General features: G+C 40.1%; 1 protein-coding gene across 1 annotated transcript in view; it reads left to right on the plus strand.

The window, feature by feature from the left end:
* The first annotated feature begins 813 nt into the window (after positions 1–813).
* The window catches only part of LOC146330522 (complement C3-like), a 65,428-nt gene continuing 39,112 nt past the window's right edge, over positions 814–27,129 (plus strand). Inside the window, exons 1-17 of the mRNA XM_084711518.1 lie at positions 814–928; positions 4,099–4,294; positions 4,448–4,610; positions 7,372–7,523; positions 8,996–9,084; positions 11,547–12,452; positions 13,375–13,457; positions 13,540–13,627; positions 14,268–14,403; positions 14,730–14,850; positions 20,358–20,473; positions 20,632–20,778; positions 22,103–22,202; positions 22,330–22,424; positions 22,554–22,745; positions 22,885–23,040; positions 24,474–24,600. Coding sequence (XP_084567644.1) covers positions 852–928; positions 4,099–4,294; positions 4,448–4,610; positions 7,372–7,523; positions 8,996–9,084; positions 11,547–12,452; positions 13,375–13,457; positions 13,540–13,627; positions 14,268–14,403; positions 14,730–14,850; positions 20,358–20,473; positions 20,632–20,778; positions 22,103–22,202; positions 22,330–22,424; positions 22,554–22,745; positions 22,885–23,040; positions 24,474–24,600 — 2,944 coding nt within the window. The 5' untranslated portion in view covers positions 814–851. The remainder of the gene's footprint in view (positions 929–4,098; positions 4,295–4,447; positions 4,611–7,371; positions 7,524–8,995; positions 9,085–11,546; positions 12,453–13,374; positions 13,458–13,539; positions 13,628–14,267; positions 14,404–14,729; positions 14,851–20,357; positions 20,474–20,631; positions 20,779–22,102; positions 22,203–22,329; positions 22,425–22,553; positions 22,746–22,884; positions 23,041–24,473; positions 24,601–27,129) is intronic.

Consider the following 27,129-nt stretch of genomic DNA (forward strand, 5'->3'; position numbering starts at 1 on the left):
ACACCAGTGTTTCTTTCTAGGAATGATGACCCAGTTAATCAAGATAATCCACATTTATTGTTGGGAGCAGTTTTATGTAGGAACTTCATTCTTTGAGCACCAAAGCCGAGTGCCATCTAGTCCTGTAATATTGGAGAGAAGTCATCTCTATGTCTGATATCTACAAAACTCTGCAACTCACACCAAAACAATCTAGATCTGGATAAATAGCACTACAGGGAAGGGATGATGATAGTAGCTCCCATATTAGCCAGTTCATTGTGGTGAGACCATTTTGTGAAACTTTTTTTAGATTACTTTTTGGGCTTTTTGCCTTTAATCATAGGACAGCTGAAGACATGACAGGAAAAGGGGCAGAGAGAGAGAGGGGATGACATGCAGCAAATGGGTCGTAGGCAGGAGTCGAACCAGCAGCTGCTGCAGAGGACCAATAGCCTCACGACATGGGGCACACGCCCTACCAACTGAGCTATAGGGGTGCCCCATTGTGTGAAACTTGGCCTATAAAATTTGTTGACCTGATATTGCCCCTCAGCATCCCAGGGTCAGAATGAGAATCATGAAATTTCAGATTTCCAAATCAAGTACAAAACAGAAAGAAAACACAGGTTTCATTTCAGAAAACCTTGCAAATGCAGGAGAACCTTCATTTTCCAGTAAATTGTATGTTTAGAAGTTAATCAAACATGTAAACCCTCATTGATTTTATGCTGTTTATCTTTTTCCACACAGCAGAGATAACAGTTTCTCAACTGCTGCTGGGAAATTGTGTTTGTTTGTGCAGGAGGATAAAGGGACAGTGCTGCAGAGCGACAGTCATCATTGACAGCAGACCAGGATCAGGTAGGAGGATGAGTCGGACTCTGCTGTGGCTGGTGGCCTCTCTGGCCTTTGCCTCACTCACTTGTCTGGCTGATGGAGCTCCATTGTGAGTAGACCAGCGTTACAGCTGATTCACACCACATGCTTGATGGCACATGTGCATGGCGTGACCAGTTGGTTTTCATTTTAGGGGGAAAATCAGTGATTGCCTTCAGAAAACAACTATTTTCTTCTCCTTCATGCTCTTCTGCAAACTCTATGTAGACTGATAGAACTTTGAGGAGCTGCCTGGCAGCAGAAACACAGCCTGTGTGGACACCAGAGCCTGTGTGGACACCAGAGCCTGTGTGGACACCGCAGCCTGTGTGGACACCAGAGCCTGTGTGGACACCACAGCCTGTGTGGACACCAGAGCCTGTGTGGATACCAGAGCCTGTGTGGACACCACAGCCTGTGTGGACACCAGAGCTTGTGTGGACACCAGAGCCTGTGTGGACACCAGAGCCTGTGTGGACACCACAGCCTGTGTGCTCTCCAGCAGTTCAGCAGTGGTGTCATCACACACTGCTCAGGCGTGTTGTGTGATCAAGCCACTACTGCTACTGAGCTTGAATTCATTCACAACAGAGCTAAAACATAGTTTGTTTGTTTGTTTGAACTGCTTCCTGATACTTAAATTGTCATTGGTTAAACTGTAGAGAGAGACAAAACTAAACCAAGCGTTCTTTGCATTTATAATCAGGTTGCAAATTCCTCTTTACCCTGTCTTACGTAATGTTTGCAGTTCTTGTTACATGTGTCAAGGCAATGTGGTCTTTGTCTTTTTTTTTTCCTTTCTTTTCATTTTTTAATGATTCCACTAAGTTGGTCTAAATTTTGTTCAGTTTGCACAGTGATGCAATACGCCTGAAACAGTAAACAGTATCTAGAACCATGATGAAATGTTTCAAAGGTCTCGAAAATACACACATTCTTTACTCAGTAATAAGTACAGATACTTGTTAAAGTAAAAGTACTGATTTAACTTCTTTCCTTAACTAACAGTGAAAAGGTACAGGCTCTGAAATGTACTCAAAGAATAAATGTAAAAAGTAGCAGTCTTTGTTTGTCACATCTTATGTATTTTACATAGTTTTATGTCTTGTTAATACTTTTTGTCTCTTGCTTTTTTTCCATTGTCACTTGTTTTATGTTGTCTTTTGTCTTGTCACATCTTTAATGTCTTTTTGTCTTGTTGTGTTTTATGTGTCTTTTTAGGTATTTTAAAGGCTCTTTTATGCTCCTTTTACATACAAAAATAGATTTGTTTTTAGGTTCGTTTTAAACGGTATAACTGTCACTGACCACATACTTATATGCATCCTTTACGATGGCATGGATGTCATGCAACATGTCAACTAGAGGGCACTACTCAGAAAAATAAGCGTTAAGAGACAAAAGTTTCTGATTACAACAAACGTTGCAATACAGAAGGCAGTTTTGTGTCAATGTCCCTCTTGAAAAGAGGCAAATGTGGAGGTTGCCTCATAGACGAAGGTGATCTGTGCAACCATTAAACCCATCAGGACGTGAGGAGGAAATTAATTCACTGCCTAATTGATGACAAACTTCAGTCACAATACTTCTGGATTTAGATTGGATTAACAAAACGACACCCGTGGCACCTTACAAATAGAATATAAAGCTTCAATAGTTTATTCTTTAGGTCCTCAAAAAGAAATTGTACCTCCGTTCTATCTGTATCTCCAAATTCTTAAATTAACTCTCAGCATGCCACCATCAGTATTAGTTTTGTTTTTATGATTATCATTTATTTACACATTTGCTCTCTACAGTTTTTTTGTGTGTGTTATTGTTTTTGTGAGTAGAAGAAAGGCAACTACAACAGACATCTCACTATACATCGCAGTGTTTTAAAATGACCCATAAAGTAAATTAATCTCGTTAAAAATTTGAAGGAGGCTAATATAGAAAAGAAAACAATATTCATCAAACAATTGCTTGAAACTAAGGTCCTGCCTCTCACTGGACACTGAACAGACACAGTAAAGGATTTATTTCAACGAATCCAGAGCTGGCGATTGTTGAAACACTGAAAAGACGATCCAAGATGTTTTAATTTGTTACTGTCGAGTTTGAAGGCAGATGACAACAATGTTCAAATTCTTTCTAATTGTTCTTTTAAAAGGAGTCTGAATAGATTGGCGAGAGCAACAATAAATACTTGTGTCTGGTTAATCTTACTTTTTAAAAAAAGGTCTCTCCCTGTAGGGATCTTTTCAGTTACATTGTCAGATACTTAGAATGAAAGTCTGACCTTGTCTGTAGCAAAACAAGCACTTGTAGACGGTGTGCAGTTTCCCGGAAGGATTTCATCGTATCTTACAGTTTCACTTTTTCCAGCTGCAGCAGTCTCTCTTGATGCTGGACCAGTTTCAAAAATTGTTGTCCCCAGTTATCATTTAGACACAGAAATGTGGGAAAATAGGGTCCAGCTTCTTAATCATCAGACAGAGGTTCTCAACCTTTGGTTCGGGACCCTCCAAAAGGTCCCAAGGTAACCTAAAGGGTCGCAAATAATTAAAGGGATAAGGAAAAGATTTTTAATTTTAAATTTTTTTCATTTCAATCCTCGTAATTGTGAAATACTGGAAATGTTACCCACTACAGGCACATAAAAATCTTTCAAATATACAAAATTTAAAAACTCGCACACATGCTCAGTAAGGCCAGTACCTGTGAGAAGCATACTGCTGTTAATTTTATGCTAAAAACAGTTGGGAACCATTTCTCTTAGAGATCACTCCTTAAACCTTTGTCAAATAAATATATAAATACATCTGCCAATCATATGTATAAATAGTCACAACCATCCATTGTATACACCAAGGAGGTTGTGTTTTTGATGCCATTTGTTTGTGTGTCTGTCTACAGAGTTACATTAAAACTACTGTCTTGACTGATAAACTTGGTGAAAGGTTGTGGTTCTTTGTGGCCAAAGAAGGACCGATTAAATTTTGTAGCAGATTTGAATTATGGGATGGACACACATTGTGTTTGACTTTAGTTAACCTTGTGAGATACAGTAGGTGTAATGGCCTTGGCAGAGCTCTGAGCTCTGGGAGTGCCTCTCTAGTTATGGTTGTGGTTTACAGTGCCTACAATGCATATAACAAAAGGAACATGTTTGTCAGTACATCCTAAACAGCATGTAGTTCTTTCTGCACAATTACAACAGAATGATCTCTGTCTTTGTCTCTCACCGCTGCTCTGCAGAAAGGTAATGTCTGCTCCCAACTTGTTGCGGGTTGGAACAGCAGAAAACATCTTTGTGGAGTGTCAAGACTGCACAGGAGGAGACATCAGTGTCGAAATTAGGGTGATGAACCATCCAACCAAAACAACAAGGCTGGCATCCACGTCTGTGACCCTCACCAGTGCAAACAACTTCCAGGAGCTCGGACAAATAACAGTAATGAAGTACCTTTACAATGCTGTTAACCATACTGTTATGTATCTGTATAATCTTTGTTATTTGTCTTCATTTTCTTTCATGACCATAAATTAGAGATTAGCCTCATCCTGCTCCTCATGCACTGCCTGTGTCTCCACATACTGGTTTTAGATCCCTGCTGGTGACTTCAGTAGGGATCCCAACATGAAGCAGTATGTGTACCTGCAAGCTCAGTTCCCTGACCGACTGCTGGAGAAAGTCGTCTTAGTGTCCTTCCAGTCCGGGTACATCTTCATCCAGACTGACAAGACCCTCTACACCCCCAACAGCAGAGGTGAGTTTCAATACTCCGTCAGTGCTGAAAAACACACCAGCCTCTGTGAGAACATTTCTATATGAATAAGGTCAGATAATACCATTGAAAATATAGCGCCGAATGAAAATGCAATATTTTCAATCCTGGGAAAAGAAGCACATTACTTGCAGGAATCCCAGGAAATGAACCTGTTTTTAAAGGGACAGTTCACCCCAAAATCCAAAATAGATATTTTTCCTGTTACTTGTTGTGCTGTTTATCCATCTAAATTCTTTTTTATTTCCAAGGAAATGCGAAGCATTTGGAGGCACATTTTGGGGGAATCCTGTTTGCGCCTCAGTCCAGGGCGCGTTACTGAAGTGCTAATAATGACATTAAAGCTCACCCTTGAGTGTAATATGTTATTTATAGAACAGTTATCAAAAAATAAGAGATAGGAGCAAAATGCATTCATATTCTGGGGCAAATTGCTCTCAAAAAAATTTAAAATAAAAAATTGTTGGCCTCTGACTAATAAGTGGAGAAGGCATGTCAGTAGAACTCTACATTACTATGCATGGCTGCCGACTTGGGTTGAACATTGGGTGGGCAAAAATGCCTGTTGTGATGTTAGACAGTGTGATGTGGTTAAGAGTTGGGATTTATATTTTCCCAAAATTTGCACATTTTCTCTTCTGGGAAGAGAAGCACATAATTCCGATGTATGTGACCTATAACCTGACCTCTTTAGTGTTACCTGGTGGTATTAATAATTGTGTCGTGTCTAGTTCAGATGGTAGAGCCACGAGTTAATATTTTAAGTCCATTAATGATTAGAGTTGTTTGAATTTATGGCGCTTTGTGCTTGTTAACCAATTAATTAAAGCACTCGGTATGCTTGGCCGTAAGAGCATATAAGAACGACAAACCATACACTACCTCACATGAAAACTAAATCTTATATTAACTAATACAGCATATGCCATGATTTCATTTGTGGTCCCTTTCAAATGCCAATTAAATTTATTCGTCTATGGCAGGCATGAGCAAACTACAGCCCGCGGGCCATATATGGTCCAATAGGCTTTTCAGTCTGGCCCGAACTTGTCCAAATTATATTATTAAATTAAATTACATTATTATTATTAAACTTCATTCATTTTGCCTTTTCCCTGCAATGCCCATGTTTTCCCAATATATGTCGCACTCCAGACACATTGACCTTTGTTGGGGTGTGGTGTATTACTCTGCTTCACTTTTTTGCTTTGTCCTTTGAGCCCTTCTGTAAACATGAGTGTACCAAAGAAAAGAAAAGTTGACAGTGAATGCCGAGTGTTTAATAAGGAGTGGACAACAAAATATTTTTTTACTGAAGTCCGATCAACGGCTGTATGTCCGATATGCCAAGAAACTGTTGCGTTTTTCAAAGAATACAATATCAGCCGTCATTTTGCCACGAAGCATGCTAACTATGCTAGCAAGCAGTCAACGCAAGAACGGGCGGCTACTGCTCAGAGGTTGACGGCTAATTTACAGCCTCAGCAAAATTGTCAAATTGTCTTGAAACTGCGATTCAAGAGTCAAGTACCAAGGCAAGTTTTTTGCTGACATTCAAATTATCAAAGACTAGCAAGCCTTTCTCCGAAGGTCAGTTTTTGAAAGAATGCATGGTAGAGACAGCAGGTCTCTTGTGTGCGGAGAGCAAAGGCAGATTTGAAAAAATTAGTTTATCATGTAGGACAGTGACTCACCGTGTGGAACTGATTGACGAAGAAATAGCCAGCGAGTTAAACAAAAAGGCAGAGTCCTTTAAGTTATATTCACTAGCACTGGATGAAAGTAACAACATAAAAGACACTGCTCAGCTCCTAATTTTTATCAGAGGGATTAACGACAGTTTTGAGATAATGGAAGAGTTTTTGACCATGGAGTCCCTGAAGGAAGAACGCGGGGAGAGGACTTATATGACCAGGTGTCTGCTGTCATCGAGAGAATGAAGCTACCTTGGAGTAAACTTGCCAATGTCACCATGGATGAATCGCCAAATTTAACTGGAAAAAACTGCGGGCTGCTGAAAAGGATCCAGGATTAAGTGAAAGAGAAAAAACCCTGACCAGGATGTTATTTTTCTTCACTGCATATTTTCACACATGAATGGACTGAACGTGAAGCTACAGGGGAAAGATCAGTTTAAGCATGACATGTACACAAATGTGAGAGCCTTCAAATCCAAGCCAACTTTATTCTCCAGACAAATTTCAAACAAATCTTTCATTTATTTTCCCACACTTGCCATGCAGAAATCACTGGACGACCTGCCCGGAGAATTCTGCCGTCAGTTCTCTGATTAAGTCACTTCAGCTGGTGTCCTGTCCCCTGTCACAAGACCCTGAAACAGCACCACAGGAGCTGCAACTGATCGATCTTCAGTCTGACTCCATCTTAAAGGAGACGTTCAGCTCTCTTAAACTGAATGACTTTTATGCTTCACTTAACGAAGCCACGTTTCCAAACCTCCGGAGGACGGCACAGAAGATGCTGGCATTGTTTGGCTTGACCTACGTGTGTGAGCAGACATTCAGCAAAGCCCATCACAGATCCAAGCTAACTGACCAACACCTCAGATCTATCCTGAGAATTACCAAACAAAACTAACTCCAAACTTTGAATTGCATACAATACGATATGACTACGATATGACTTGCAGCACATGGGGGAGGCCACACTCGTGTTAACTGGGTGGTGTAGCAGCAATATAAAAGCACCATTGACTCTAAAGCTTTTTCTCTCTCAATGTCAGTTTTTTTCAGGATGTTTGCAGTGACGCCCCACATGGAGCCTGTTGAGAGGGATCAAGAAACTGAACTTGTCATTGAGATTGTGGTATTGTATTTTGTCTATTGTTTGATAAATTCTGAATTTAAATATATAATCAGCTGTGCTCTTGATGAGGTAAAATGTTAAACAGTAATTCCCTAACGTGGCAGAATATGTTTTTTGAAAGTATCTGCCCTTTTCCAAACAGTTTCTAAGGACGACTTCCCAGATGGTTCTGTGTAACAAACCATCTGGCATGTCAGGTTAAAACAGTAGATCATTTTTCCTCACAAATGATTAAAATAACAAAAACATATCAACTTACCCATGCGCCAGCAACACCTGCGGGTCATTCCATCAAGGCTAATAACTGGGCTTGGCCTTCCATTTAAGGCTCCAGCTGTTCCACTAAGACAATTTAGCCTTGTGTAGTTAAGCTAACTGACACCATGCTAAAACAAGCTGCATTGTGAGCATGCATGAAGAACAGAAGCAGAACAGAACAGCCGATTGTGGAAAAGAGGATAAGATGTCACAAAAAGAAGAGTAAACGAGCAATTTTCTTCTCAGCTGTAGCACACATTCTGAAGGTCAAACTATACAGTTGTGTTGATTATGAAAAAAAGGCCAGTATTACCACAGTTAGCAAAACGAAGCAGATATCCTGGCAAGAAACCACAAACTCTGAAATCTGAAAATAATGGGATTCTGGTGCCCAGTGCTGTGTGACTTTAGCTCACTTGGTAGAGTGTCTGTCTGAGCAGGCTAGTTCAGTGATATAAATTACTGAGCAGGGATTGCTATAAGCCACAGTTGTGGAATGGATGTCTCACTTAAATTAGCAAGACTTATCATAATAAGCCAGTGCTTTTCCTTTGTCCACATTGATAGAATACCCCTCTGTCCAACACCACATGTATTCTGTTTGTAAACAGCATGCTAAAGCCATGTAAGTTGAGAGCTGAATTGCAGCTTTTTTACATCTGGCTTGCATTTGCATTTAATATCTAGAAGCACTCTGACTTATTGTGCAGTGATACAGCTGGAGTGAAGAAATGTACTCACCACCTCACTCATGTTCAACAACCAGCTCAACAATAAATCACCACCAAAAATGACACAACATAAGCTACCAAAAACCACCATGTTCTGAACAAACACACTCCGAACAGATTACAGACACATGACAAGTTAAAAACACTAACAAACAGTAACATTTGCATTTTGGAACATAAAATGGCAAATTTAAACTCAACAATGCATCATGGAAAATGATGCAGATGAGGGTTATCTCTTCAGCTGCACGTGTGAATGTCATAAGCCAAAATCCTACAGTGTTTGACAATGATGATGATGAAGGAAAAAAAAATGAGTGCAGGTACTGGTATAGTATCAGTATCTGGAAAAAAAGTGGATTGGTACATTTCTAGTTGTGCTGCACGTTGAACACAGCCTCTCCCTACAGGGGAATAAGGAATTTTAGAAATAGTTAAAAAAGTGTTATTCTATACGATGACCAGGCTCATGAATTACAGACAAAATTTGTGCCTGTATTTTAAATAAATAAACTCACTGTGGTCAATAGTTGTTCAATATTTTTGTTTTAGACCCCTGAAGGCATCATTTTACCACTTGAGATAGTCTCTCTGAGGTCAGGGATCCACTCTGGAGATTACCGACTTGCTGAAACTGCCAGGTGAGTATATAACCAATAATGGACTCTGGACTCCCTGGTAATTCCTGATAATGAACACTTAACCCCACTTAGCCCATCATCACTTCTCAAAGGATTAGGACCATTGTTTAAGTCCACTCAGTTGAAAACTGGGAACATTTCCAGTTCCGTTTTCAAAATCATTAACATGCTGTGTTACTATCTATGACGTTAAAAAGGTGGACACTTCCAGTTTCATGTTTTGAAACTTCTTGTTTTCATTTTGATCACTGTAACTGTTGGACTGTACTAAACTATGATGCAGCCCTGATTACTCTGGGTAGTGAGTAAATTTGAAAACTGAAAGTCAGAAAATCTTAGTTTACAGGATCTTCTCCTTCCTTTCCAATATTTAATAATAAACAGAACACTATTAGATAAAATATTTTGGTTAACAGATTCCCTTTGCTTGCCTTATTTTTGTATTTTATCTTAAAAACAGTGTTGGGGATAATTAATTAGCAGGCTCTAATCATGTCTTGACCCATCCTCCTCTATTTCCTTCACTCTTCTTCTTCTTGCCCAGTCTTCTTAAAAACACACTAAAAATGTGGATATTTCCGAGGACAGCTACACACAGATATGTATATGTATATGTATTTATGTATATTTTTATATGTATTTTGCAATTGCATATATGCATTCTGTTCTTTTAGTAGTGCAACATAAATGATAACAGGTCAATTCAGTTGAAAGAACAAAAACAAGAGAAATTAAATTGCATTTTCCTTGACATGTAAAATTATCATTTAAATTGACAAACATCATATGTGTCATATGAGCTTTCCAACCATTATACCTATGTCTCCAACTGAGCTACCCAAGTGCAATAATTGTTAAAAAATAAATAAATAAATGTAAAAGTAAAAATACATCGCCTGAAAATAAAATTCCCTGATGCTGAGACTTGCAATACACCGGGGGAGACCCTGATCTAAGATAGTCCCAGCTTCTCAAACTATAATAATTTAAAATATGTTTGATCCTCTAATATTTTTGTTTCAATATCAGCTGGTACATAGACAAGTTCATGTGTGTAGTGCACTCACGTGCCATGTATGATTAACTGCGAGCTGAACTGTGTGGCTGTGGCAACGGTCAACAATAAAAAAATTTAGAAATTAGAAATAAATAAGAAATAAATCTGAAATAAATCTGCCTCCTGCATGAACTGTCTGCAGCTGGATAGGGTAGGCCAGTGTTAGTGTATTTTAACGGTAGTCATAATAGTGGTCATTGGAGAGAGTAATATTTTATTTATATTTTCTGAGGTGGTACTTGGTGTGATAAGTTTGAGAAACACTAATCTTAGTCATTAAGTGCATAAAGTGTGAAGACACTGAATGTACACAGAGGCTTTTTGGTTTGACTGATCCAGGCTAACTAACAAATTAATGAATGAACATAATCACAGGCTTTGATAGGGAGACATGAATTAAAAGAGTTGTGAGTTGTGTAAATACATTTGCTGTTGTTATAAGTGAATGTGAATAGTCTGGCTAACTGTGTTATTAATATAAACACATTCAATAGTAATATATCTTCAACTTTGTAATTCCTGGACTCCATGACCACTGAGCTCCACTTACTGCTCTTTATCTCAGTGCTAAAGCATGACAGCTATACCTAGGCTAGACTTGGTGTTATGGTCACCACCACCCCCCCCCCCCCCCCCCCCAGTCTAACCCTTTGGCGTGTAGTTCTTTTTATGTATATTGTAGTGTGAACTCCAGCCTGTGATTTGCTTCCAGCGACGAGGGGTGTTACCTTCGCCACCCAGTCCTGCGTTGTTCGGCTTGCTGATTGGTGTCCTCCTTTTGTCCGTCCACCAATCACAGGAGTGCAGCTGGAAGTCGATGCTATATAAGCTCAGCGAGCATGCCAGTCACGCTCTAGTCGTTGTTAAAGTATTACGCTTTGTTGTATGAGGTACTTGTTAAAGGGGACTGGGCCAGGAAACGGGTTCAAAAACTGATAGAAGTCGTCACACACTTGATAGTTTGGTTATTGTTGTATCAGACCACACAAGGCACAGGGGTGCTGGCTCCCTGTATTTGTGTTTTAAAATCTTGGTAAGGTAGTTAGTTAACGATGGGTTTTTTTGCATCCATATTTTTAGCTTCTGTAGTTCCTCTATGTAGTTGTAAGCTCCCACTTTGTGAGCTCTCTTTGTTGAGCAGCAGCCATCAGGCCTCTCACCTGTTTAGTTTAATTTCTCCCGCTAATTGTCAATTTACTTGCCAGTGTTAATAAATAACTTTACTTTTACCAATTACAACTGGTTTATGTTCCTTCCCTTTTTCCAACACGAGGTAAGGGTTGTAACACTTGGCTAAAGCTAAATCAGTTACTTTTACAGACGCTATCTCCATCGCCCTCCACACCGCTCTCAGCCACATTGAAAGCCCCAACACATATATAAGTATGCTATTTGTTGACTTCAGCTCGGCATTTAACTCCATCATTCAACTCATCAACAAACTGCAGACATTACAACTTGGAATCTCCCTCTGTCTGTGGATCAAGGACTTCCTGACTAACAGACCCCAGCATGTCAGAATGGGAACCTCCACATCCTCCACCATCGTCCTCAATACTGGTGTTCCTCAGGGCTGTGTGCTGAGTCCAGTACTGTACACACTGTACACTCATGACTGCGTCGCTACTCATGGCTCCAACACCCTCTTCAAATTTGCAGATGACACAACCATTGTGGGGCTCATCAACAACGGTGACGAGGCACCATACAGGGAGGAGGTCCAAGCACTGGCGGCATGGTGCAGTGACAACCACCTCAACCTCAACTCCAAGAAGACAAAAGAAGTCATCATTGTCGAGGACCACACTGAACTCAGGCCTGAGCATCAATGGGGAGGAAGTGGAACGGGTCACCAGCTTCAAGTTTCTTGGCCTGCACATCTCGGAGGACCTGGGCTGGACTGTGAACACCACCCACATCATCAAAAAGGCCCAGCAGCTCTTTTTTTTCTGAGAACGCTGAGGAGGAACAAACTCCCTCCACCTCTGCTGAAAAACTTCTACCACTGCACAATAGAGAGAGTCCTCACCTATGGATGTACGGTGTGGTATGCCAGCTGCACTGCATGTGAAAAGAAACAACTGCAGCGGGTCATCAAGATGGCTCAGTGGATTATCGGCTGCCCACTTCCACACATAGAGGAGATCTACTCCAGCAGTCTTCTCCAACAGGCCACAAAGATCCGGGATGACCCCGCCCACCCAGGACACTCTCTATTCACCAGCCTTCCCTCTGGCAGACTCAGAGTCATGAGAGCCCACACCAACAGACTGAGACACAGCTTCTTCCCCATGCCTGTGAAGAGACTGCTGTAGGAACCATGACCCCTCCCACTGACTACTGACTGTGTCTGTCTTGCACTCTTGATACAGACTATTACTGTTGTAAATATTATAATTGCACTTTATTTTACTTACTTATTTTTTAGCAATATCATAAAATATAATATAATGTATTTATATTACATTATATTATATTTTATGACCAGGACATTGTAGTTGCTACAAGAGATGTTGCCAAACAAAATTTCATTGTACCCCTTACAATGACAATAAAGCTTCTTACCTTTTTCCCCGGTTGTATCTGTAGTATATAATTGAGAAATAGCAACTTTGAAAAAACACTATCTTGGTATATCAGTTTATTGTCAAATAACTGTGAGACAGCGGTCAAACAAAAAAAGCAGCTCTAAACTAAAACAATTAAACAATAACAAGTTTAGCAGAAAGTAGCAGCAACTGCTATCTTTACTTGACTCCGGGGGAAATCATGTGACTTGGTAAAGCTACGTTAGCTGCTGGCTGTAACTACTTAACAGAGCTCATCTAACTCTCCACTGAAATTCTCTTAAATTGTGCAAAAATGTATCTATTTATCTAAATATTAACTGTAAATAGACATTCATAACAAAACAGAAATACATTTGAACCCACTGAACTATGAACTAAAATAATAAGCTTAGAAAAAATAAAGGTCCATTTTGCAGTATCAATTGCACTGTTTGCCAGCCAACCTGAAAACTCTGCGTTTTCTTCTAAACATTTGTGTTTCTGTAGTTACTGCTCTCTGTAAACATCGAGTGCTTTGAAACAACTCATTTGTGGATGATAAAAATAATTTCACGCAGTCTGACATGAAATTCCTGTGTTACCCTTTAGTCTTGAAACATTATGAATATTTAAAGTCTTTGCATGATTACTGAAATATGTGTTCTTGTGTTTGTCTGTGTGAAGTCCCGGGCTGTGGAAGGTGGTGGCGAAGTTCCGAAGCAACCCACAGCAGAGCTACTCTGCAGAGTTCGAGGTCAAAGAATACGGTAAGTCTCATTACCTTCACTATTTAAAACATATACAAGATTCACATACTTTTTAATTGCTTTTATGTTTTCAATATTTCAGTGCTGCCCAGCTTTGAGGTGAAACTGATGTCTTCTAGCCCCTTCTTCAATGTGGAAAGTCAAGAGCTCACCGTTAACATCAGAGCTACGTATGTGGGGGTTTTATTTTGAGGATTAAGAGACCAGGTTTGATATGGAGATTGATTGGAGGATAAAAATAGAGGATGTTGTTTAGAGATTATGTTGGAGTTCTTGCTGTTTTGTCCTTTTGTCATTCTGACATCTATTTTTAATTGTTAAAGCGACTAGGGACCTGTGTCCTCATAGCTGTTTTTATCTGAACGCCAGAGTCTTTTTTTTCCCCCATTTTTCATAAAGAGGAGAGTCTGCAACCGCATGCGACGGCCTTGGAAATCTCTGGTGTCGTCACTGGTGCTTTTTCCAGGCAACCAGTAATATAACAGATAGGGACTCATCACCGTGGTAACCAAGAAAATGCAGGAGCCCAGTGAAAAAGACTTTTTAAAAGTAACTCATGTGCCAGAGAAAAACTGCAATGTGGACATGGGCCCTAACTGGAGTTTCTAACTAGTTAACAAGTTTCAATTTAATACTGATGCCTCTATATGACCATGACCAAAACAAGACCTGCAAGAAGACTGGCTGTTTGTTTTTCTCAATATCTGACATATGTATCAGGTTCTCCTTGAAATCAGATCCTCCAAAAAAGGGCCTTGGGCCTCCAAAATAAACAAAATATCAAAGTTCCTTGTTGTAGCTTTAACTTCATTGTGGCCTTAAATCCTTCTGCTGTGGTTATAGGTATCTGTTTGGCGAAGAGCTGGACGGGACGGCCTACGTGGTATTTGGGGTTATCCAAGAGGGTCAAAACAGGAGCTTTCCAAGTTCTATTCAGAGAGTTCAGGTAAGGATGTGACGTAGTCTTTTGATTCTTTTTATGCACTTCTTTTTTATCAGTCTGCCAGGTGATTGATCAGTCTGTATTGTACAGTATGTGTCTGAGTTTTATCTTTGGAACTCTCTTTCTCGTAAACACAAACTAAAACAAACACAAGAACAACCTCAAACTTGTTCATCAGTTTGACCTTATTAATGCTGGAAAATCTACTAAAGTTTGAAAAATTTGTGATTTTACTGTTTTTGAAATGAGAATCGACAGGTTCAGAAAAGGACCCACCAACTGTTTGTTGGCTGTATTTCAAGAAAAGCTTTTATATCATGTCACATTAGATCGAGAATGGCAACGGAGCTGTCAGCCTGAGGAGAGAGCACATCACACAGACCTTCCCAAACATCCACGACCTGGTGGGAAGTTCCATATTTGTAGCTGTCAGTGTGCTGACAGAGAGCGGTAAGAAAGACAGACTATGTGTATGTATGACTTTCAGTACCAAACTGTTACTGTTGGAGGCGGGACTTCAGTTTGGCCAAAACTTATCCAGACACCAAAGAAGCAGGAAAAGGGCAAAAGATTTTGCTGGAATAAGCGTCTTGCAGCCAGGTAGCTTGTGTCCACGTCTGAAGTGTGTTGCTGTCACATGTCAAATCCAGTAGAGGGCAGTAAATACCACACAATAATAGTAAGATAAGCGTTGCTTTTCTGGAGTTTTCTGTGGTAAAAACTTGTTTGTGTTTGATAGTAAGTGCTGTAATAACCCATTTTAATCATTCTGAGTTTCTTTACACCGTGTTTCTCTGTTTCAGTACAACACTTAGTTATTGTTACCGACTCCTGACAAAAAGGGAGGCCACACACAGATAGAGCAATCAAAAGTTGATTTATTTAACTCAGATCAAATAAGCAAAGTAAATAACTTATCGGATGTATATGTAAGAAGGTCATCAGTCATGTTAAGAATGTATGGATGGGTGAAAACATGGTGTAATGTGTGTTGTAAGGTGCAACAAACTTAACAAAGGAAACAGGCTGGAGAGGCTGCAGCAAGTACAGCTGAGAGAGGGCGCTTTTCATTCAGTAAATTGGTCTCCTCATCTCCTCCACTTGCTTCCTTTCTTCGCATCTTAGCTCCAGCCAGCAAAGAAATGAAAGAGGGATGTGAGGAAAAGACGTGAGGATGGAGGAGACGAAACTCCGAAATGAAAAATCCTTGTTCCACTGCGTCAGTCCGAAGGGACGTCAGTTACTGATGATGTGTCGCACAGCTGTATAAGCTGTCAGAGGGACTGTAGCTGAATGTCCATAGAAGCCTTTACTTATGAACAATTTCTAAAAACTCCCAGTAGTCTTTAATTTTGTAATTTGTTTTAAATGTGTGGATCATTTAAACTTTCTTTTAAATCATGTAATATATGCACGGGTTTGTGTTGTCACCTTTATATCCTAAAAGTGCCAGACACATCACACACAGACTGAAGGTGCATGATATCCTTCATCATGGCGGAGGGAAAATGTCTTCCAGGTCGATGTAGGAGAGAGGAGACACGGAGGCAAAATTCAACGTAATGAAAAGCACCCAGAAAGTGTGTGACCAAAAGAGCAGTCCTTTATAACCTCTGCAGGCCCAACCCACAAGGGCAGGTACCAGCTGGCACTCCTTTCCAGCTCCGCCTACCAGCCAACTCCCACTAACTGCAAGAGAGAGCACAGTGAGACACAGGCAGGGAGACTGAACAGGGTCATCACACATGTACCCTGGATCCTCAGTGATATTATTTCTATCTACTGTTCTGCACTGTTGGAAGTAGCTGAAATGAAGGAGATTCAAGCATCTGAAAACTGTTTTTGGACCAACATGTGGACAAATGCAAATGCCGTCTCCAAAACATTACAGTGTCTGTCTGTCTCATCTGCTTCGTCTCTAGACTACATGCCAGATAGAGTCTGGCCCAGGGAAAGGCCAAAGAGGATGATTCTTGGTCGCATACAGTGTGATTCAAAATGTGATTGGTTAATTCACCTGTCACTTTCTAAACAGACACACAGGCTGTGGCCCTCTGCCTGGGCAACAAAGTCCTGACCAGTGAGTGAACCAACTGTAATCTTTTTCTGACAAGAGACAACAACAAAAGATCTGATTGGATAACTCTATTTTACTGTTTTTAGGACAGTAACCCCTTTAATTTTGAAGCAAAGTTGATAGAAAATGAGGTTAAAATTAGATTGAGAATAGTGTAATTATTAAATGAAGGAACTCAACTATGTATTTAAAAATAACATTTGAAATGCTCATGTTTGGCCTTGTCTAAAGCCCTTGAGTCCCTCTAAAAAATGTATTGATGATCATGATTTCAAAGAAGGGATTTTCTTCTAAACACAAAATACATGAGTACAAAAAAATAGTTAAATCAGAAGAGACTAAGAGTAAAAGAAATTGACACGTGCATGAGATATGAAGTCTTTGGCGGTTAGACCCCATTGTGGTGAAAATAATATGCACATATAGAAATGGGGGTGATTAAGCTGTAGTGAAAAGAACCCCTCGGGGTCTAGACACTGGTAGTGGTGGTGATGATGAGGTGCAAAGCAGACTGGTGAGGTGAAGTGGCTGCGGACTCCTGCTGCCTGGGTCAGATGACTGGAGGAGAGAGGGGTGGAGGAGGGTCGTGCAACTGACTGAATGACAACTGATGGAGCAAAGACAGAGACAGCAAATTGACTGGCTACTGCGACTGTGGCAAAATCTGATTGGATAGTAAAGAGGAAGGTGAACGCCCACAATCAGCTGATTAGAGGGAATAAGAGGAGAGAGACGGAGTAAAGGAAAGTTGTGAATGAAGGCAGCGTAACAGAAGGTCTTCCTGATTGAACTTAGGCTGAGCTTCATTTGCTGAAAACATGTCAGAATGACTGAGAACTATGTTGTCCTGAATTGTAGACTAACACTATTTTTGTGTTTAGTATATTTTGGTTGGACCTGAAATATCAGTTTGACAGTTACAGTTCACTTCAGTTCCAACACCCCGATGGGTCGGACACGCTCCCAGTCTTTAGAGCAGAGAAAACTGCTAATTTTTTCATGATTTCGAGACCCAATTTTACATACTTAGTGTGAGGTGTATGTCTTCCCTTGTGTGTTTCTTTGTCTTGACTTCCTGCCTTTGTTCTTTTTTTTCTCACATTATGTTCACCTAGGGCTGCGCGGTATACATGGTATGATGGTAGAAAACGGTATAAATTTGGCCACGGTAGAGATTTCTGCTCTACTGTCATACCGTCGATGACGTCATCGCACCTGCCTCCGTGTGAAAATGGCCGCAAGCACGGTAACGGCGGAGAAGGAGGGGCTGGTTTAAAAAAAAAAAAAAGAAAGAAACGGTGCTACATCCGTGATTTGGACGTGGTTCGGGTTTAAAAAGTCGGATGTTGAGCATAAAAATGTCATCTGCAAGATGTGTGGAGTAACTGTGACCGCTAACAAAGACCCAGACGCCGTCGAACGAACCCGGACCTATAACCAATAAATTATTAATAGATTTTAAATGTTGACGGGACGCTTCTATTTTAACTGGCGCAGCTTTTCTAGTCTTTCCGGCGCTGGTTTATCTGATCAGGAAACACACAGACCAACTGCAGAGAAGCTGCATGTGGAGGAGACTGTTGTTAATGACGGAGTTTATTACAACAGAAACTAACGTGATGGTTAATGACATCGACACCAACCAGATGCTCTTATAAAATTAAACAATTGTCTATAAGTAAGACAGGAGAGTCTGTGTTTCTCTGAGAGAAACTTTCAGATCTTCTCACAGCAGAGTGAACAGGTGAGGGAGGAGAGGAGGGCAGATTGATCACTAATCAATCACTGATACCGTCGTTCTCTCGGACTGATTAAAAAAATAAAAATGCCAGAATTGGTGACAAACCAAACCTGGGTGTCCACACAAATAAAGTGTTTGTGTGAAACACTGCAGAGTGAAACATCGTGCTGTTTACAGACAGTCTGCTGTCTGTAGTCTGACAGAGAGACAGAGAGGGTCGTGTCTAAAAGGGAACCCTAGACCTGCGAAAGATCACGCATTTTTCATTATTTTAATAAAAAATAACCAACACAAATCTCGCGAGAGTCGTGCAAATAAAGAGTTACCTTCTAAAAAATGGTGCGCAGCTCCAAAAATAGAAAATCATGTTGTGGTGCCAATGTTTTTAATGTATCACTGAAACACTGATCACTGACCTGCTGTGATGGAAAAAATACTCACATTCTTTACTTGGGTGTTTTTTACAGGATTACAGAACCTTTTCACTGTTTTTGCCATTTGACTTACAGAAAACCTCTCTTACTTGAAGTACTGTTTACAATATCCACTTTATTTTTGTAAGAATTTTTGTACTTCTGAGGCACTATCCTTACTTCTGTTGTTCTTCTGCACAATAAATACTCAAAAAATTACATTATATCTTTGCTTTTTTGGTGGTTTTTTAAATCAGTTTAGTTTTGCTAAGGGACTACAAAACCCCTTCAGAAACACTTCCATTATAAGTTTTACACCGCAACATTTATACCGCAATAAATATCATTACCGTGAAGGGATTCAATTTATACCGTGATATGAATTTTGGGTCATACCGCCCAGCCCTATGTTCACCTATTCGTTATTACCCTGTCTTGTTACTCTGATTACGTCCCACAGTATTTAGTGCTATGTTTGCTCCCTCTTTAGTTGCTAGTTCATCCTCATCTGTCTGTGCTCCTGTTGTTTCTTTGTGAATTTTTGCATTCTGTTTTTTCTCTACGTGTGTCTTTTAATTATTTCATTTTCTGGGCTTTAATTTTTATTTTCTCGTGTGGTGGAATTTATTTGATTGCGTTGTTTTTCCCTTTTTACCAGCTCTGTTTTTGTGTTTTGTTTTGTTATTAAACTCTTGAGCTTCACCAGTCTTGTTGCAATCCGCATTTGGGTCTGTTGTCCTGCTTCCTGTTTGACAAACCCTGACACAAGGTTATCAGTCATTGTACAACACAGGGTTACGTAATGAAAGGATATTTTTGTCCCTTCATGCTACACATGGAACATACAGATAATTGAATTTGGATTAAACTAGGATATTTTTTAAAATAAACTGTACATTTAATTATATACATACTGTATATAGCTGTATATACACCCAGGAAATAATTCTATAGTGCATTTTTTTTAAATTGAGTCATTACCAAGATTGTGATAATATGGTTGACATCTTCACATTAAAAGTGTGACATCTGGTTCACATTGTACATCAACTCTGACTGAATTTGTGCACCAAGTATCATCAGTGTTTCAAACAAGTCCACCTCCCCTTGCTCTCCTCCCATCCTTGAGCTCTGTTGGCTCAGAACATGGTCCAGTGCTATATCTCAAAACCGGGATGTTGTGGTCTCTTTTTTCCCATTGCTTGGCCAGTCTGAGTCCCATTTCATTTTCCTGACTGGACATTAGTCAGGAGCAGCCTTTAAGTACTAGTGAGGCTAGCATGGCTCTTGTCCTTGTTCTCTTCCCTCTCCTCTTGGACTGGTCACACAACCTGTGGTGGTCCAGCTTGTCTGCTGAAGTGGTCGAAAGATGCCCTGTGCATTATTAATCATCTCTTTAATCCAAACCCTTTTCCAATTCTTGTGATTGTATTTCTGTCATAGGTGATGCATATTTCAGCAATGGAGTCCCCCAAAAAACAGATTAAAACAAAAATGTAGCAAAGTTTAAATGACCAGTCGTCAGCAGTCCCTGCATTTCAGTGGGTTTACTTTATAATGAAATGTTCTCCATCTCTGCTGACTTTTTCTGGTAAAATAAATATAAAAAACTTGAGTTGTGTTTTAGGACAAGAGTCTTTTTGGGACAGATTTTACTTATAAATCTTGGAGGGGGAAAAATCAACTTTTTAAAAAAAAATGCAATATCGTCATATATCACAAACAGGTGGTGAAATGGTGGAGGCAGAGTTGAGAGGCATCAAGATTGTCACATCGCCGTACATCATCCACTTAAAGAGAACACCCAAATACTTCAAACCAGCAATGTCTTTCTCCGTAGTGGTAAAGTACTTATTTGTATTTACATTTGTACAATGAAAGTAAAGTTAGTTTGACTATATCCTGTTTTCAGTCAAAACATTTTTGCTGCACAGCTACTTCACTTTACAGAATATAACAGTATTTAATTTGAGCTGAGCTGTTGGTGTCTCTGTTGGCAGGTTGAAGTTATGAATCCTGATGATACTCCTGCCCAAGGTGTAGCAGTGGTGGTTGGTCCAGACCAACAGATTGGCGTCACCGCAGCCAATGGCTTGGCAATCGTCACCATCAATACAGAGGCAAACACTAACAGACTGACGATCTCTGTAAGTCTGCAAAATCTTTTCTTCTGTACATCGCATTTAGCAAATGGAAGCTTACACTTAAATGTATCAAGAGTTTTGTAGTTCTGCAGCTCTATGCAGGTTTTTAGCTTCCTAAGCTCATTTTTATGGCTCTACTGAACACACATTTACTCGAAGATATCTTGCTCTTTAATTAGCACACACTAAAGGTCCAGTGTGTAAGATCTACAGGAATTTATCACAGAATATGGCAATATGGCATAAATAGAGCAGAATATTCATAAATATGTTTTCATTAGAGTATAATCACCTGAAAATAAGAATCATTGTGTTTTTGTTATCTTAGAATGAGCTTATTATACCCACAGAGGGCAGGGCTCCTATTCCAAGGAGGACACCATGTTGCACTGCCATGTTTCTACATCAGGCCAGACATACAAACCAAACAGACTCTAGATACACCTTTCACTTTTCAGCCTTTTTTTTCTTTTTTTTTTAACTCTAATTTTAATAGAACCTCCTCCTACCTGTCACGTGGGTCTATTTGTCTGTTTCTCATTTTAATCTTTTATCTCTAGTCTTCATCTTTTTCTACAGGTTAGTTCATGCACTTCAGGCTACATGATCAAGTGAATGTTGCTGACATTGATTAACTGCAAACTGATCCATTGAGTTCACCATTTAAAAAAATATGAGCATGTTCAATGTACTCCACTCTTTTAGTGTGTTAATTTGATTTGCAAATTTGTCTTTATATATCAGTTTTGTGTGGAAATTTAAAGCTAGCCTAAACTTGGCTTGGATAGTGCCATTATAATTTAGAGGGCCAGTTCACCCCAAAATCAAAAACATAGAACACATATTTTTCCTCTTACTTGTAATGCAGTTTATCCATGTAGATACTCTTGGTGTGAGTTACAGAGTTTTAAGCCTTCGGTATATTATACTAAAGACAATCCATAGACCTCAGTGTGAGAAGTATCATGCAGAAACTTTTTTATTTTCTACGGTATAATCTACTGGAATTACTTTATCTCCACTAGAGAGGAAAAACTTACTATCCTGAGTCACCGTGTCATGAAAGAGGCACTGGAATTTAATTTTTCAAATGTATATTTGTGGTGTTTTGAGCGCCACAAGCCGAGTGCCATTTAGTCCCATTATATTGGAGAGAAGACAGCATCTCTACAGCCGATATCTCATCAGAACTCTGCAATTCACACCAAAACAATGTAAATGGAGAAATAGCACTACAGGTAAGAATAAAAATATATATTTTGGTTTTGGGGTGAACTGTACCTTTAATATAATGAGTGTATTATGAACTGTGTGCATTTAATTGCAGGCAAAGACCAATGATCCTCTGATTCCACCTGGAAGACAAGCAGCAGCCACCATGATAGCTCTCCCGTATACCACTAAAAGCAACAATTACATCCACATAAGTGAGTAACATCCTGAAATGACATCAGATGGTTAAGTCAGTGGTGATGGTGGTGGCAGTGCTGCCTAACTACCATGCACAGAGCTGCACTAAATGTTGAGCAATGTTGTTGTGGAATGTCATTACAGATGTGGACACAGCTGAAGTAAGATTAGGGAATATCCTGAAAATGCATATCGTCCTCAACAGGCAGAGAAATGAACAAAGTGACATCACATACCTAGTGAGAGATATTTTACACCTGTGTGTGTGTACGTCTGTGAACATGATTGAGTGTTTGTGTTGCTTCCAGCAATCAGTGTAGTATACACTCGTGTTGGACAAGTACTGATGTTCAAATCTGTGTCCCCAGATCCTGAGCAGAGGTCAGCTGGTGAAATATGGCCGATACAAGTCAAGAGGCCAAATACTGATTACCATAGGAGTTCCCATTACCAAAGACATGCTGCCATCGTTCCGTGTTATAGCCTACTTCCATACCAGTGACAATGAAGTGGTATCAGACTCTGTTTGGGTGGATGTCAAGGACTCCTGCATGGGCTCGGTGAGATACACGAACCAGCAGTTTAAGTAGGCAAACAAGACACAGACACACAAAAGGATAAAGTTAATTTATATTTCTTGGGCATATTTGTTATGTATGAAAAGCACGTCCCATTCATTGACTTTCTATTCACATTTAGTTGAAGCTGGAATCAACAAGACCAAGTCCATCATATGAACCTCACAGGATGTTTGGTCTGAAGGTCACAGGAGATCCAGAGGCCACAGTGGGACTGTTTGCAGTTGACAAAGGCGTCTATGTCCTGAACAACAAGCACCGCCTCACCCAGAAAAAGGTAAAGCGTAGTCTGTGGTGCAGTAGGTCTAAGAGGTGCAAGATAGTAAATGGTGCATGTGGCTGAGGCGCACACACAATCACAAAACACCTCATTTATGTTTTTTCCCAGTGTGGATTAGTAAAGTGTCCTTTGATCATATTTTGTTTCAGCAATGAAATGTAAATATTGAAATAAACAAACACATAAATAAATCTCATTAGACCTGCAAAGTGTGCAGGGGACGGGATCACAGCTGTCAGATCATCTTTAACAGATCAGTCAGCATGACAGCTGGAGCAGCTGTTGTGTTTGTGTCTGCATGTTTATTGTGATCCAGAGAAAAGAAGAAGGGTTAAACGATTACGATTTCTAACATACAAAATTAAGGCGTTGTGTCTGACCGCGAGACCTGTCAGATCCAGAGAGAAAAAGGCATGTGTACTCCTGTCTGATGCTGGTTCTATACACATAATCCATGTGTAAACTGCGCATCACTCCCCTCAAACTTAAATTGAGCACTCTCACACTGTCGCTTCTTGAACCAGGAGATCTGTCTCCTCACTTAAAAATCTTTTCTCTTTGTTTCCCCTCAGTAAATCTGCTGTCATGCTGCAAACACTTCTGATTCTCTTATTGCATGTTATGCCCAAAATACACCCATGAAATAATCAAGGCAGTTGTGTTTAGCTGATAGGGTGTATCCCACTGGCAAAGGTGAATTTGGACGTGCCTTGAATCAGTTAAAACCATTGTGCCTTGAACCATGCGCTTTAGATCGGCGTAATATAGGGACCCATATCTTCTCTTAACTTTGGAAAATCTAACTCCTTGACTTTTCAATCAGTACTCATCTCATCATGCATTTGTCTGTGTTGAGGATATGTACTGAAACTGTGTGTATCCATGACAACGATCATCTCCCTTCACTTGTCACGTGCTAGCTAGCTTGCTATAAGAGACAATAAAAAAGAGGCTTTCAATTTTAGCTGCGATGGGTTGGAGGGAGACGAGGAAACCCCACCTTTTTGGGGGGGGGGTTCTTCCCAATTATTGGCCCAGGATATAGGTTTGAATGGATGCAGATTCAAGTGTCTTGGCAGTCATTATATACCCATTAATACATGATCCAGGTCATTTAAAATATCATCATCCAGTTTGAGTAACCTTTCATTGAATGCTCATGTGGTTCTACATCTTCACTGTTATTGCCATACAGACCTATCAACACTTGTGCTGATGTTTTTGGCAGTTATTTTGAATTTTAAACAGGGTCTACACTGTCTTAATTTTAGGACCTTTTGGTAGCTGTAGTTTTTAGTCCCCTGCAAATTATGAGCTGATATAGGTAATTGATACGCAGACTTTTGAAATCACAAATGTTGAATGAATGAAAAAAAGACTCATTTTGCTACTGGTTGATTTTCTGTGAGCGAATAACTTTCACTGCTCAGGTGTGGGACATGGTGGACAAGTCCGACGCAGGCTGCACACCAGGTGGAGGGAGGGACGGCATGAGTGTGTTCTATGATGCTGGGATGTTTTTTGAGTCCAGTGCTGGTGGGACTCCCACCAGACAAGGTGAATCAAGAGTATGTTTCTCTGCAAAGCTAACTGAACCTCACCTTTTCTCTGTGGTCTCGATTTGCCTTTTTTGTCTTGTCTCATTTTTTGTCTCCTTATATCCTTTTTTTGTTTGTTTGTTTACATCTTTTACATTGTTTTTGGTGTACGTGTTTTTTGTGTTGTTACATCATTTTTGTTCTTGTTACATCTCATCTTTTTACATCTTTTTTTCAGCTTGTTACATTTTGTTTACTGCACGGTAGTGCAGTGGTTAACATTACTGCCTCACAGCAAGAAGGTCCTGATTTCGAATCCCCCAGCTAGGGCAGGCTGGAGCAGGGCCTTTCTGTGCCGAGTTTGCATGTTCTCCTCGTGTCTGTGTGGGTTCTCTCTGGGTTCTCCAGCTTCGTCCCACAGTCCAAAGACATGCATGCTAGATTAATTGGTGACTCTGAATTGCCCATAGATGTGAGTGTGAGTGGTTGTCTGTTTCTATATGTCAGCTCTGTGATGTACTGGTGACTTGTCCAGGGTGCACCCCGCCTCTCGCCCAATGTCAGCTGGGATAGGCTCGTGACCCTTTGGGAATAAGTGGTTACAGAAAATGAATAAATAGTTACATCTTTTGTCTTTTTTTCTAGTTTTTAGTGTTTTTCGTCTTGTTATGTCTTAAGTTGTTTTTCTTCTTATTATGTTTCTTCACCTTGCTATGTTTTTTCCATCTTGTTGCATTGCTTGCCCCGCGTCTTTCGTTTTGTGTTATTTTTGTCTTGTTATGTCTGTCTAATTGATACGTGCACTGATGGATACAGGAAGAAATCTTTTCTATGTATTATTTTCCCATCCACTTAAGTTTAAATCTGTTTTGATATTGGGAGGGCAGTGCACAATGATGGAAATTAAAAAATAACAATCTAAATATATAATAATAATTCCACTCAAATGCATCGAAACTAAAGTAACAAGCCTGTTTAGAAAATGTGAGGAGTAAAAGTTAAAACATGTCAGAAAAAGAAATGCTCAAGTAAACAACAGATAACTTAAAAATCTAGTGAAGTATTTGTACTTAGTTACTTCCCACCTCCGTAGCGACACCTGCAAGCTAGTTTAGGCAGACAACTTGAGCTGCACTTCAATACAAGTGTGACATTCCTCTCTCCACAGTAGAGATTCACTGATTTATTTATTTTTTTGGCTGATTCTGATTTTCAGTGTTTCTAAGAAGTGTAATTGACAGCCTTCACAAACATTTCTGCAACTTTTATTGTTAAAATAGGACAGGAATAAGATACTGACTATTAAATATTCATTAAATACAATTTAAATTTTCTCCAAAGTCTTCCAGGTTACAGCCAGGCCTTATTATAGTTTTATATTAAGATTATGAATCGGTGAACGTGATCTCGCGAGATCATGGAATCTCGCAGGATTTCTCGGGACACGATTTCTCAGGACACGATTTCACGTGATCTTTTGTGGAAGCAGATGTAAACAAACCGGAGACAGACGCAGTGCAACAGTTTGCTGCAGTAAAACTTTGCCGTGAGAAAAACAGATGCAGAAGTTAAACGAGTCTGGATGAGAAAAAGTTTGAGGAGACACATCAACACAGGTTGTTTATTCTTCAGCCAGAACAGGAGGTGAGATTTTAACTGTCCCTCTGTGAACAGCAGTCTGCTGCTGGCTAACATTAGCCTGAAGATATCATGGTCGGTTTGTCTGCTGCGCGCATGATGAGACCATCGTGGAGAACACGTGTGTGACAATGACCGGCACAGAATCGGATACATGATGCTGACCGGCCGGTCACTGGTCACAGCCGGTCACGTGAAAACTGGCCAGATTACAAGTATTGTTGTTTAATCAGTGCAAGTCTACTCCATAGTAATATACCAAATGCACTTCCCAATTTAACAGTCTATTTAAAGTTATGTTTTGGGCTTTTGCCTTTATTGGACAGGATAGCTGGCAAGCAGACAGGAAAGGGGGAATGACACGCAGCAAACGGCCGCAGGCAGGAATTGAATCAGCGGCCACTGCAGAGGACTGATGGCCTCCATACATGGGGCGGACAGCCTACCAGCCGATCTATAAGTCTGCCCAATTTAGCGGTCTACTTAAACTGCAAAAACTTCCACCACTAAAATCTGTGCAAACTGCAGAAAAGAGTTTGTTCAACTCCTCAAGAGAATGTTGTGCTGCGTTTGTCGCAAAGTTGAACAGGAGAACAGACCAAAATGCAGCACTGAGACGAGAGCTGCTGCAGGCCAGAACTTTAAATTTGCAGTCGGTAGAAAGCCTAAAATCAGTTAATTGTTAAGTCTGAGTTAGGTTTAGTTTTCGCAGTCCTGAGCCCCTCCTACCAGACGAGCAGCATGCGCTTCATGTGCGCACGCAACAGTTTACAGAGGCAATCGTGGGCGAGCACAGACTGACAGACATTAACTGTGTGTAACAAAACAGACACCTGACAGCATAAAACAGCAAAAGAGGAGAGAAACTACATTTCAAAACAAAATGATTCAATCTGAAGATGCTGAAGAA

Source organism: Lutjanus erythropterus, chromosome 3 (genome assembly GCF_056507025.1).
Source record: "Lutjanus erythropterus isolate fLutEry1 chromosome 3, fLutEry1.hap2, whole genome shotgun sequence".
In the NCBI taxonomy this organism is placed as follows: domain Eukaryota; kingdom Metazoa; phylum Chordata; class Actinopteri; order Lutjaniformes; family Lutjanidae; genus Lutjanus; species Lutjanus erythropterus.